General features: G+C 38.9%; 1 protein-coding gene across 1 annotated transcript in view; it reads right to left on the bottom strand.

The window, feature by feature from the left end:
• The window catches only part of LOC125916884 (dehydrodolichyl diphosphate synthase complex subunit NUS1), a 31,956-nt gene that overhangs the window by 4,616 nt on the left and 12,895 nt on the right, over positions 1-14,445 (bottom strand). Inside the window, exons 2-4 of the mRNA XM_049623142.1 lie at positions 9,543-9,668; positions 8,474-8,623; positions 1,988-2,087 (exon numbers count right to left, since the gene is read on the bottom strand). Coding sequence (XP_049479099.1) covers positions 1,988-2,087; positions 8,474-8,623; positions 9,543-9,668 — 376 coding nt within the window. The remainder of the gene's footprint in view (positions 1-1,987; positions 2,088-8,473; positions 8,624-9,542; positions 9,669-14,445) is intronic.

Below are 14,445 nucleotides of genomic sequence, written 5' to 3'. Positions count from 1 at the left end.
CTGAACTTGGAGCATTTATTAAAAGGCCAAAAGATCCCTTGATACTGTGCTCTTCTATATACACTTGAGAAAGTTCCTCTATTCTCACAGACTCAACTACTACTACTTCTAAGTACTGTCAAACTCTAAATATACATTTTTTAGCCCCTTGACTTCTCATCCATGGACCAATTCTGCATCTTCATCTGCCCTTGTAAGTGTTTCCACGAAACAGACTATGGCTTTGAAATCATCTTATCCTTGAAATCAACCTTTTTTTTTTTCAAAATCAATGCTCCCTTGACTTTGTAGTTTCTCTCAGTAACGTCATAATTAGGCTTAACAGCTTAGGAGTCATTTCATTTCTTCTTGGACTTTTAGCACAGTTGTAATTATGCTTGATAAATAATTCTCATTAGAGACAGAATTTATAGAATGTTCCTCCTAAGACTCAGAATTTAAATATATTTTAAGGCTACTAAGTCTCTTTAAAATCAGGGGTCAGCAAATACAGCCCATGAGCCTGCCACCTGTTTTTTTTTTTAATGACGTTTTATTACGACACAGTCACCCACATTTGTTCTGCGCTGTCTGTGGCTGCTCAGCTATACTGCCAATGCTGAGGGGTAGCTGCAAAGAGACTGTATGGATCACACATTCGCCAAAAATACTTACCATCTTACCTTTATATAAAAAGTTTACCCAACTCTGCTCTAGATAAGCAATTTCATTCTCCGCGCTGTATTATGCCCTAAATCATAGCCAAGCGTTCTTCACTTGTCTCTTTACCAGGTTCTTTCCCAAATCCAATCTACTCTAGTACACAGGTGCCAAACAAATCTTCTAAAATCACCATTTCCACACTATCTACAGGCTCAGTGGTTTCCTACTTCCTGTCTAAACCGTTATGCATATTCTTAGTGCTGGTACTTAAAACCTTCCCAGCATCAATACACCCAAATTATTTGTTTTCATCTTACAGAGCTGACCCTTCAACAACATGGGTCTGAACTGCATGAGTCCATCTGTACGCAGCTTTGGTTTTTTTGATACAGTACAGTACTATAAATGTATTTTCTGTTCCCTATAATTTTCTTAATAACGTTCTTTTCTCTAGCTTACTTTATTGTAAGAATACAGAATATAATACATATAACACATAAAATATGTATTAAGTTAGGCTTCCGGTCAAAAGTAGGCTATTAAGTTTTTGAGGAGTCAAAAGTTATATACAGATTTTGGACTGCACAGGGGGTCCACACCCCTAATGCCCACATTGTTCCAGGGTCAAGTGTACTACCATCTAATGTCATAATGCCAAATCTCTGTGCTCTGGTAGGGCCGGTTCCCTCATGATTTCTCTAAAATGAGATGTTCACTCCTCACTTCCCAGCTTTTCTTTTTTCCTTGTCCATCATCCCCTATACTTCTCACCCTTTCTGTAATTACAAAAATTCTATCCATTTTACATGCCCTGGAGTATGTCAGACCTTTTCTTTAAAATCAGCAACTATGGGGGCACCTGGGTGGCTCAGTTGGTGAAGCATCCGACTTCGGCTCAGGTCATGATCTCACAGCTGATGGGTTCAAGCCCCACATGGGGCTCTGTGCTGACAGTTCAGAGCCTGGAGCCTGCTTCAGATTCTGTATCTCTCTCTCATTCTCTCTCTGCCCCTTTCCCACTCACACTCTGTCTCTCCATCTCTTAAAAATAAACATTAAAAAAAAAACAAAAAAAACACAATACAACACAATAAAATCAGCAACCCTGACCCACAGGCATATCTCTCTCACTCGTCTCCTATGACAATTTGTATTAATGCCAGATATTTGCACAAGCACTCTCTCTTGTGTCTGAGTCTTTAGCTTACCACTGATACTGTGAAATACCTGAGGCAAAGAACCAGTATTATAAGTCTTTGGGAATTCTCACCATACCTAGTACAGTGCTAGGCTCAAGAAACACTTGCTGAATTCAATCAAAGTCAGTACACTTTTAATTACTTACACAATCTCAGTCAATCTGATGTGCCAGGGAAGAAAGCCTAATGTGCTGTCCACAGGACCAAACTTCAGTACTAAATCAGGATCGGGGAAACCATTTGAACCTTATAAAGAAAGAAATACACAGGAATTTAACATGCATTGCTCACAAATAAAATGACCAAGGGCAAAATCTGTTCATCAAATTGGCTTTTTATGCTTTATCTGTTTTCTTCACAAACTTCACTCCTATGTTTCCATACCACCACCCCCCTGCCCAACATATACTTTAGTATCTATGTTATTTCCAAATGTGAACGCTTTCTCTAAAGACCATTTGACTGAATGGATTACCTGATAAGAAGGTACCCCACTCCCATCCTAAACCAGACAGCCCCCAAATCCCATCCATCTTTCAAGACTCCAAAGTTCTCCTGGCACCCTGAGAACCATACTGTTTTAGGGGCACAAATGCTTATTCTGGCCATAGAATCACAGAACTTCAGAGATGAAAAGGAACCATAAAAGTAACTACAACCCTTCCTTCCCCAATACCCCTTATTTTATAGCTGAGAACAAAAAAACCCAACTCCTAGCTATCTAGTATAAATGTTTTCTCCAGAGCTCCAGCCTAGGGAGGGAAAAGACCAGACACCTGCCTCAACAAAGGCATGGCCATTCATTCAGTCTCACAAACTGGTTTCCATACAAGACCTGGTTTGAGAAAAAAAGGGGATGAGGATAGTTCAACTGCTTAAAAAATAAAGTAAAATAAATATTAACAGAGTCACTGGTAGAACAGAAAAGATGCTATTATCCAAGAAACCCAGGCTGCAACAGTTTCTAATAACCTCAATTCTGCCATTAACTTTCGGTCGCACAACCTCTCCAGGGCTTAGTCATTTCACTTGTTAAATAAGGAGACTAGATTAGACAGGCTCATCCAGCAGTAATTAAGAATTATTTCCATAAAAAAGTCTCTTTAAAGTCCATATTGGTAAAAGTGCGTGGACTAAGAAGAATATATATTCCTCTAACTGCTAAAGAGCAAATTATCTTTAGTTAAAAAAAAAAAATTAAATAAAAAATGGCAAGAAGGAATTTCTGGCTAAGAGTAGTGTGAAGAAGGTGATGAATCCTCCCCCCAAAAATATGTATTAAACTGACAAAACCAAACATTTAAGGGCACCGGATACTGGCCAGAAGCAGACAATTATTCTTTTAATAACAAAAAAATGAAACACCAACTAGGGCTTCAGGTAAGAACGGTAAGGGTCTTTGTCTTTCCTGCCTGGGAATGGTCCTAACTCCCATGCCTCTACCCCCAATCAAATGGAAAAAATTATACGTTTACCAGCATGGGGCTGATGGCAAAATTGGTAGATTTGTTGCCTGTGGCCAAAAGATACGAACTCAATTTGGAACTGGAGATTGTGGGCAGGAGGGGGCAACGATGAAAGCCCAGGGTTTTGCCAGTTAAAAGCACCAAGCGGCAAACTCAAAAGGAAATAAATGAGGAAAACACACAGCTTGTTGGCTTGATGTTGTGGTCCCAGTTAGGGCAAGCAGTCTAATGGTCAGAAATTTACCAGGCAGATCCTGAAAATAAGGGCTCAGCTAAGCCCTCCACATACCCATAGCTGATGAGGAAACTGCATACATGCAAAGGAGGAAAGTAACCAAGGAAAAGTAACCAAGAAGACTTGAGAACTGGTGGGAACTCTGAACCCAGCAGCCAACATCATACAGATCAGGGGAGCCTTCCAAACTCAAGCTGTTAGAGCACAACCAGTGTGCAAATGACAGTCTGACACATAAAACTAGACAGACACAAGAAGTGAGACTAAAACATAAAATTAAAAATAGAAAATTTGAGAAGAGGCAACGGGTGTCATCTTTATATATATATAGGCAACGCAATTGTGTATTTAAAAAATCTTAAGGGGCAGGGTGCCTGGGTGGCTCAGCTGGTTAAGTGTCTGACTTCGCTCAGGTCATGATCTCACACAGTTTGTGAATTCAAGCCCCGCGTTGGACTCTGTGCTGACAGCCTGGAGCCTGGAGCCTGGAGCCTGCTTCAGATTCTGTGTCTCCCTCTCTCTCTGCCCCTCAACCGCTCACACTCTGTCTCTGTCTCTCAAAAATAAATGAACATTAAAAAAAAAAAAAAATCTTAAGGGGCACCTGGGTGGCTCAGTCAGTTGAGTGTCCAACTCTTGGTTTCAGCTCAGGTCATGATCTCATGGTTTGTGACATCTGACAGCGCGGAGCCTGCTTGGGACTCTCTCTCCCTCTCTCTGCCCCTCCCCCAGTCTCTTTCACAATAAATAAACATTAAAAAAAAAAATCTTAAGACTCTGCAAATGAACTATCAGAACTAGTAAGTGAATTTTAGCAAGGTGGCAAAATACAAAATCAATATTAAAAAAAAACCAAAACTATATTTCCATATATTATCAACAAACAATCTAAAAGCAAAACTAAGCAAACAATCTCATTAATAACAGCATCCAAAAGCATAAAATACTTGGGAATAAATTTAACAAAAGAAGCAGAAATCCCAAATCCTGAAATTATAAAACACTGTTAAAAGAAAAATTAGGACCCAAATATGGAGACATGCTATGTTCATGGATTAGAAGACTCAATATTGTTAAGATGGTCAATCTCCCCAAACTGAGCTACAGATGCAATTCAGTCCCTACCAAAACCAGGTGCTTTGGGGTTGGTGAAGCTGATTCTAAAATTTACATGAAAATGAAATGTTCCTGACTAGCCAAAGTTGTTTCACTTCAAAAAAGAAAATCAAAGTTGAAGGACTTTAAGGACATGATTTCAAAGTTTATCATTAGTAGGCACCACGGTAATCAAGACCTTGGGGCATTTGAAGGGACAGGCAGTACAGACCAATGGCAGCGAGTAAGAAGTCCAGAAATAAATTCAAAGATTTATAGTAAATTGGATTTCAACACAGGAGTCACAGTAATTCAAGGGAGAAAAAAATGGTGGCAGAAGAACAACTCAGTTTGGCTGCCTCACACCATTCACAAAAAGTAAGTCAACATAGCTTACAGATTTAAACGGAACAGGTTAAGTGATAAAAATTCTAGAAGGAAATAATGGTGACTTTGGGTTAGGCAAAGATTTCTTGGATATGACACCAAATGCATGATCCACAAAAGAAAAAAATGATAAACTGGATTTCATAAAGATTAAATAGTTTTTGTTTTAAGTTTTTATTTATTTATTTTGCGGGGAAGAGAGGGAGAGGCAGGGAGAGAGAGGAGAGAGAGAAAGTCCCAAGCAGGCTTTGCATTGTTCAGTGCAGAGATCAAGGCAGGGCTCAATCTTGAACTGTGAGATCATGATGTGAGCTGAAATCCGGAGTCAGACACTTAACCAACTGAGCCACCCAGTCACCCAAAGATGAAATACTTTAAGGAAAAAAAAGTAAGCCATGGATTGTGAGAAAATATTCCTAAGTCATATCTTACTACTGAAAAAAAGATCTGTACCCCAAATATATAAAGACCTCTTAAAACTAAGACAAACAACCCATTAAAAGTAGGCAGAATGTCTTGAACAGATATTTCACCAAAGAAGATACAGATGACAAATTAGCACATGAAAAAAGCTCAATGACATTAGTCATTAGGAAGATGTTAATTAAAACCACAATAAGATACTATTACATCCCCACTAGAATGGCTAAAATTAAGAAACAAAAACAAAAAACTGACAATACTATGTCTTGGCAAGGACGTGAAGAATCTAGACTCCTCTACATTACTGGTAGAATATAATAATACTATAGCCTCTTTGGAAAAGTTTGGCAGTTTCTTAAAAGTTAAACATTCACTCAACCAACACAACCTAGCAATTCCATTATTAGTCATCTACCAAAGAAAGGAAAACATGTCTGCACAAAGACTCATATGTGAATAGTCACAGCAGCATTATTCAAACAAACCTAATGCACATCAACTGGTGAATGGATAAACGAAATGTACATCCACAGAACTGAATACTATTCACCAACAGAAAGCAATGAACTACTAATACATGCAACATGGATGAACCTCAATAATATGCTGAGGAAAGAAAACAAGACATTAAAGATTATTTTATATGATTTCATTTATATAACATTTCTAGAAAAGATAAAAGTATAGTAAAAGAAAAAAAGCAGATATGTAGTTGCCTTGTATGCAAGTAGGAATGGTGAAGTTCGCAATCATAAGGTAACAGTATTCAGGCGGTCTGCTTCTGTCAGATTAGTAAGTTAACTTATGGACTGTGTACTTTTTCACTTATCGTGAGTTTGCCACCCCTGAAGGCAACACCTGGTCTCAAAACTTTGGCACTTCTCCATAGGCTCCCTGAAGGACCACCTTTGGTCCCTCTATCACTTTTAGGACACCCTCATAAATTACTCTATGGTTGGGGCCTTACAGAATCCAGGAAACAGTCAACATCCAGTAACCTACAATGAGTCCCTACAATGGTCTACTTTAAGTCTATTCATTCAGCCTAAATACAGCCAGGCAATGAGAGAGAATACCAGAGTAGGGGAAGAAATGAGTAGTCAGTGAAAGACAGGAGTTGGTGAGACCGGAGGCCAGAGAGCAAATGTGCTGTATGATGAACATGTGTCAATGTGGAAGAAACAAGAATGGAGAGTCAAGTAAATGACTGAGTTAGATAAAAAAAAAATGCATGATTAATAAATAAGGTAAATGGAGACTCTATTTGAATGAACAAAAATGTATGTCTGAAATTGCATAGCTATAGAAGCTATTAATGGACATGAACTTGTTAGAAGCACTGCCTTTCTTCAAAAGATCAAGGATGGGGTGCCTGGGTGGCTCAGTTGGTTAAGCATCTGACTCTTGATTTTGGCTCAGTTCATGACGTACGAGTCCTGAGATCGAACCCCGCATCAGGGGTTGTGCTGGGCAAGCAGCCTACTTACGAGCCTCCCCTCACCCCATCTCTCCTACCCTTCTGCCCACTCCCAAACAAAAGAAATAACCCAAAAAACAAAAAACAAAAGGATCAAGGATAATGCCAGTAAGCAGAAGGACCATAAAGTTGAAGCAAAAGGTTCCTAGGAGGCTCTACAGAGAATAAACAAATTAAAGGCTTTTATAAATAGTTGAAGGAAAAAAACCCTATAATGTTATATTTGGTATAACATGACAAATACAGTGAGTATACTTCATATCACATAACAGAAAGAACACTAAAAATAAAGTGACGAATGCTAATAAGATTATATTCTTGGGACTGCCTCCTAAATAGCTGTTAAATTCAAACTTAACAGATAGTTCAAACTAAAAAGAAACAGTAAGAGGAGTGCGATATTATAATAAAAAAAATACGTGTTTGGTCTCTGTCCAGGTTCCAAGCACAGAGCTCCTAAAATCCTTGGAATTTCCTGAATGATAGGAGTGAGAGGAGTATCTTGTGTTATTCATAATAAGCCCCCTTCCACCACAGCTGAGTTTCTGTTAATGGTGACTCTGGGCAGGCCTCTGGATAGCTTTAGGATGGGAGCTAGTTGCTGGGGAAACCAGTCATGTGATTAGAGGGCTGCAACTTCCGGCCCTACCTTTCAACCTGCAGGTAGGGGAGAAGAGCTGGAGACTGAGTTCAATCCCTAATAGTCAATGATTTCATCAATCATGCTAACATAAAGGAACTTCCACAAAATCCCCTAAATGACAGGGTTCCTAAAGCTTCCAGGTTGGTGAATGCACTGAGGTGCTGAGAGGGTGATGAGCCCAGAGAGGTCACGGAAGATGACTGCATCCCCTGGCGATACCTGGCCCCGTATGCCTCTTACGCTGGACGGTTCCTGAGTTGTGTCCTTTATAATCAACTGGTAAACATAAAGTTTAGTCAAGTTCCTTCCTGAGTTCTGGGAGCCATTCTAGCAAATTAGCAAACCTTAGGAGAGAGTCATAGGGACCTCCTAGTTATAGGTAGTTGATCAGGTGGCCTGTACAGGCGGCCTGAAAACTGCAACTGGCATCTGAAGTGGGGGCCGTTTTGTGTGACTGAGCCCTTCAACCTACAGAGTCAAACACTATCTCTGGGTGGTTAGTGTCAGAAGTGAATTGAACTGCTGGACGCCCATGTGGTGTCTGGAGAATTGGAAAACTCACGGTGTAGGAAAACATCCCACAGGAAGGCTGACAAGCAGAAGTCCGATATTCAAGAACATTCTTCAGCCCCCCACAAAATCCTCTTATATCCTCTCCTTTACCAGTAAGTTCTCTTGCAAGTGAGCTGACTACAGAGCTGACTACAAATCTCATTATCTCAAAATCATTTTCAACATGTGGGGCTTCAAAATTTCAGAAACATTACAAGTGTAACAACAACAACAAAATCAGGCTTTATGGTGCAAAAGGAACCCAGATGCTCTCCTTCATAGTGTACCCTCGTAAACCACGTACAGTTGTAGGACACAACTGAAAACATATATATCTGTCTATATATGACTTACTAAGTAAACTGCCAAACATATCTACATCCAAATCTGTGGATCTCTTTTGCTGCTGGGCTACTAACTGGCAAAAGTCCTGAGCAGCTCTCACAATATCTGCTTTTCCATCTTCTGGGGAGAGCACCTTCACTGCCGATTGGCAATTTAAAACTGAAAAAAAAAAACAACAAGTTATTAAAAAAAAAAAAATCCTGTTCCAGACACATTTCAAAATCTGTTTCAAGAAATATTAAGTTCAGACTAAAATAAAAGCATAGTTCTTATAGTAAACATGGATCATTTAAGTCCTTCAAACTGAATATCAAAACATACTTATCTACTCCCCTCTGAAAGGACCCACACATCTCATTTGTGTGTATATTTATATAGTACCTTCCTCTCAAAGTACTCAAAGACCTTGTATCTCTGAATAAATCCTCTAGAAAATAGGAATCATACGCTAGTTTACAATTTTCACTCACCTAAAATGCCATCTACAATCATAGTACGGTTAGCAGTAACACAAAAGATAAAAATGAAGAATATAGGGGAAAAAATGTGTTTCAATGAAACAGGTACTGTCTACCTTATCAGAATCTGATTCTGTGGGAGCTATTTTATAATTGACAGGATTCTAGGTACCTGACAGGAATGCCAAATTCTTGTCTATAGACAAGAATGCAAATTCTTTCTTGTCTGGTAGAGGTTCAGTTATCTTCCCTCTAACCCAACAGAAAAACCAGTTTTGCCTCCATTTACATATTCATTGCAATATTACTTACCTGTAAGTGTGTCCATTCTTTGGACTCTCTTTGAACTGGTTACAAAATCTGCCTGGTTCCTGGTTATTCATTAGTTAAATAAAATCTTTAACATGTGTGTATTTTTTAATATCTATGAAAGTCACGATTTTATCTTTTTCTGAAAATTCTTTGAAGAAGATGAAGAAAGAAAAGTCTAAATCTGATGATAAAAGGAGCGTGACAATAAAGACTAACAGCGCAAAATGAATGAATGAGTGACAGGATCTGCCTTGAAACACAAAATACATCTGTGTAAGTTAGATACTCAATTTGCTACTCACGCTTACCTTGATCGTCTTTGTCATTACTATTCGCAAACTCTGGTGAATATTTGGAACAATCTAAACCGAGAAGTTCCTGCTGTTGTTTTAAAATTTCATCCATTAATCTGGAATTATTTCTTTTGAAAATACCTTAAAAAGAAAAAAAGCAAGTAAATCCCAACTAGGTTAATTTATCCTCTTCAACAATTAATGGATATTTGCTGTGAAAACATCACTGCACCCAGAACTGAACAAACTCCACATGAAGCATTGCTGACTATGCCTCAACCGGAGTCTAAAAGAAAAACAAAACAAAACTCTGTTAACATAAGAGTATGGAGTCAGGCTAACATTAAAAAAAAAAAAAAAAAACAAAAAAAAAAAAAAAAAAAGGATAGAGGTGACTACTTGGAGCCAATATGAGTATGAAAAAAATTTACACCTAGAAGGAAATTTTAAGCTATCTTTTACTTGAAATTTTCATTTACAGATTAAGAAACTGGGACCCAGAGTCCTTAAGAGACTTGTTCAAGAATCTGTAACTGTGGCAGTGGCCCAGAGCCCTTATCTTGTGGACTCCCAGTCTGATGCACTTTCCTTGCAGACCCACTACGTGCATTCAATATTATTACTTCTATTTGATTCGTTGTTTTATTTATTTTTTATTTTTTTAATGTTTATTTATTTTTGAGAGACAGAGAGAGACAGCATGAGCTGTCAGCAAAGAGGCTGACTGGGGCTCAAACTCATGAGCTGTAAGATCATGACCTGAGCCGAAATCGGACGCTCAACCGACTGAGCCACCCAGGCGCCCCGATTCGTTGTTTTAATGGTAAGAGGAACTATTAAGAATTATGTAGGGACGCCTGGGTGGCTCAGTCGGTTGAGCATCTGACTTCGATTCAGGTCATGATCTCAAGGTTCTTGAGTCAAGCCCCGCGTTGGGCTCTGTGCTGACAGTTCAGAGCCTGGAGCCTGCTTTGGATTCTGTGTGTCCCCTCTCTCTCTTTGCCCCTCCCCCGCTCATGCTCGCTCTCTCTCTCTCTCTCTCTCTCTCTCTCAAAAATAAACATTAAAAAATTTTTTTAAAAAGAGAATTATGTAGAAAATAGAGAGAATACACAAAAGTAGCAAAATCAAAATTTAGTAAATTCCAGCAAAGCATGGAAATACTCTACCTAAAACTGTTTTTGATCCTTCAACCATGCACAAAAAAAGCTAAAATTTTTAACGACTATTATGTCATTGAAAAAGATGAAGTAACTATGTGGCATAAATTTAACATGAAACTAATGAAGAGAGTTCTAACTAAAAACAAGTGACAACTATTTAGCTATTTTCAGAGGGGCAGCTTTTTTACTGGTCATTGCCTTTTCGATCTTTACCAAGTGTTCCTACTCTGTACTCTCAGTCAGATCTGACTTTAAAGTACTTCAAAGATTAACTGGGAAAGAGAATATAGTTAAAAATATATAAAATAACACAATCTGGTGAATATGCTGTATACACATTACGTTGCTAGTCCATGTGTAATAGCAGTTCAAAGGTTAAAAAAAAATTCTCCTTTGGTAGGGAAAGCTTTGTAAAATAAGCAAGACTTGAGCTGAGCTTTCGGAAGGTAGAAAACTGAGCTTCAACCTTAGAAAGTTAAAGACGATGGAGAGGATATTTAGTTTGGGAAAATGTTTAAGAAAAAAACACTGAATACTCAAAAGACAGACAAATGTTGCTGGTGCAAAGGATTTGAGAAAAGGGGACGGACCTAGTTTTCATTTCATGTTGCCTACCAAGTGGGTAACCAACAATTTCTAAGCCATGTGGGAAGGTGGAAATTTATAACTTTAGGAAAACTAACATGGCAACGGTATAGAGAAGGTCAGGCAGCAGAATACTGCAATAGTCCATTCGTAATTTGATGAAACAATGGAAGGAGTTCATTACAAAAGAACTGAGAGAATGAAAAGCATGACTTAATGAGAGGTGAACAGAGAAAATTCCATGGCATTAATCCTAGCTAAAAGAAAATAATAACTTTTGTTTAAAGTGTGGAATTTCTAGCAGAGAACTGGTTTGAAGGAAAACATAAGCTTAAGTTTTAGACACCTGATGATAGAATATTTGGGCAGGGGTACTGAAAAAGTGATTAAGACACATGAAGGAAGGACATTCAAAAAAGGTCACATAGAGACGCCTGGGTGGCTCAGTCCATAGAGCATCAAACTCTTGATCTCATGGTCATGAGTTCAAGCCCCACACTGGGTGTGGAGCGTACTTAAACAAAAAAAACAAAAAACCAAAAGAGGTGATATAAGCACCACGTGGGTAGAGATCTTAACTGTGTTTGCTCACCAGGGGCTAGCACAGTGCCTGGCACAGAACAGACACTCAGCAAATAAATGTCTGCCGAAAGAAGGCAACAGTCAGAGACTGTCTAGGGGACTTAAAAAGACCTCTTTAGGGTAAGTGACATTTCATCTAGCCCATGGAGAATTAGGAGAATTCTACAGGGGTAAGGCTGGGAAGGTAACATAACAAAAGATGGGGATACAGACACACATTTGGGAGTCACCATCCTTAAGGTGAAGCCAAACAGACACACAAGAAGTGAAAAATAAGATCTGCAAAGGTAAAGAAGCATACGTGAAGAAGAGCAGGGGGCTAAGGCTGTGGCACCTTATGAAAGCCCACAGTCATGAGACCAAAAGCTAGGAAGTATAAAAGTGAACACTGTGTAGTACCCATATGCAAAGCAACAAAAAATACATAGTCCCAAAGACAAACAAAAATTTTAAAGGAAGGTGATTAATATCAGAAGCTATTGGAATAACAGTGTTGAGGACAGCAATACTTGTGCAACAACACAGATGTGTAGGATATTAACATTATGTTCAAGTCAGTCATAAAATTCACATGTATGACACAAAAGCATGTACTATAAGACAGCTACATGATATAGGCTTATTAATGTTATAAGACTTCCAGTTGTTTATGCAAGTAAAAAATAAAAAATGATTTAGACCACACTTTGGTCTATATCATAGATATAAATCATGGAAGGCATGCAAATGCAAGCTGGTGCAGCCACTCTGGAAAACAGGATGGAGGTTCCTCAAAAAACTAGATAGAACTAGAACTAACCTACAACCCAGCAATTGCACTACTAGGCATTTATCCAAGGGATACAGGTGTGCTGTTTTGAAGGGACACATGCACCCTAATGTTTATAGCGGCACTATCAACAATAGCCAAAGTATGGAAAAAGCTCAAATGTCCATGGATGGATGAATGGATAAAGAAGATATGGTGTGTGTGTGTACACACACATACACTGGAGTATTACTCGGCAATCAGAAAGAATGAAATCTTGCCATTTGCAACTACATGGATGGAACTGGAGGGTATTATGCTAAGCGAAATCAGTCAGTCAAAGAAAGACAAATATCATATGACTTCACTCATATGAGGACATTAAGTGACAAAACAGATGAACATAAGGGAAACAAAAATAATATAAAAACAGGGAGGGGGACAAAACATAAGAGACTCATAAATATGGAGAACAAACAGAGGGTTACTGGAAGGGGTGTGGGGGGGGATGGGCTAAATGGGTAAGGGGCACTAAGGAAGCTACTCCTGAAATCATTGTTGTACTATATGTTAACTAATTTGGATGTAAATTCAAAAAATAAAATAAAATAAAATAATAAATAAATTATGGAAGGCATATGAATTTCAAAAACAATGTAAAATCTCTACAACACTGCTAGAACATATGAACTTACTAGAATGTAGATTCATTTTAATAGTAACCCACCACTAGGAACCCTTGCTTTTGTCTATTTACAGGACACTGATCCCTTCCTTCAATACTCCAAAGACCTATGCTTCAGTGCTCGCTAATTCACTCATCTCTGCCTTAGCTTCCAGATTAAAATAGGAACACATTTCAGGAACTCTTGCTCTCTCCAAATCAATGGATGACATTCTTTGTCACCAAAATGGTCACTACCTCTTTTCGATCTGTATCCTTTCCTTCTCAATCTTTCTGAAGTGTTACCATTAATGACCAAGCTGCTCCATTCTCAAAATTCCATCCTTATCCCACAACTTGTCTAAACTCCCTTTCTTGGTTCTACTCCCAGCCTGCGCCTTGAATGGCCCCTTCTCCCTTTGCACTGAATCCTTTCCCTCTTCCCACTTCTAACTGGAAGATTACTCCTAGAGTTGCTATCTCAGCCTTCTCCTTCTGTCCATGTGCTCCTCTTTCTCTGAGTCTAGTCACTCATGGGACTTTAAAACCACTCAGGGCCAGGACAAGGGTGAGATAAGTGAAGCAAAACTTAAGTTGGCATCAAAAAACTCTAAGATAAAGAATAACGCATTATCTTCAACAACTTAATGCAAAAACATCCCATGATGAACAAAACATTAAAATTTTAAGTAAAAACAAGGATCAGCATTTAATAATTCCAGTTCAGGGGCGCCTGGGTGGCTCAGTTTGTTAAGCCTTCTACTTCAGTTCAGGTCATGATCTCACGGTTCGTGAGTTCCAGCCCCGCTTCTGTGCTGACAGCTGGAGCCTGCTTTGGATTCTGTCTTCCTCTCTCTCTGCCCCTCCCCTGCTCATGCTCTGTCTCTTCCTCTCTCAAAAATAAATAAACATTAAAAAAAAAAAGAAAATTCCAGTTCATTCTACCCAGAAGTTCTGTAAGCATCTGAAACATACCTAAAAAACATAGCAGCTGATCTCTTAAAGCTAGTTCTCAGGGAGCCTGGGTGGCTCAGTTGATTAAGTGTCCGACTTCGGCTCAGATCATGATCTCACAGTTCGTGAATTCGAACCCCAGCTCTGGTCTCGTGCTGACAATGCAGAGCTTGCTGCGATTCTCTCTCCCTCCCTCTCTCTCTGCCCCTCCCCTGCTCATAC

Source organism: Panthera uncia, unplaced genomic scaffold (genome assembly GCF_023721935.1).
Source record: "Panthera uncia isolate 11264 unplaced genomic scaffold, Puncia_PCG_1.0 HiC_scaffold_1292, whole genome shotgun sequence".
NCBI classification, from domain to species: domain Eukaryota; kingdom Metazoa; phylum Chordata; class Mammalia; order Carnivora; family Felidae; genus Panthera; species Panthera uncia.
This window is presented reverse-complemented; position numbering and strand designations above follow the sequence as displayed.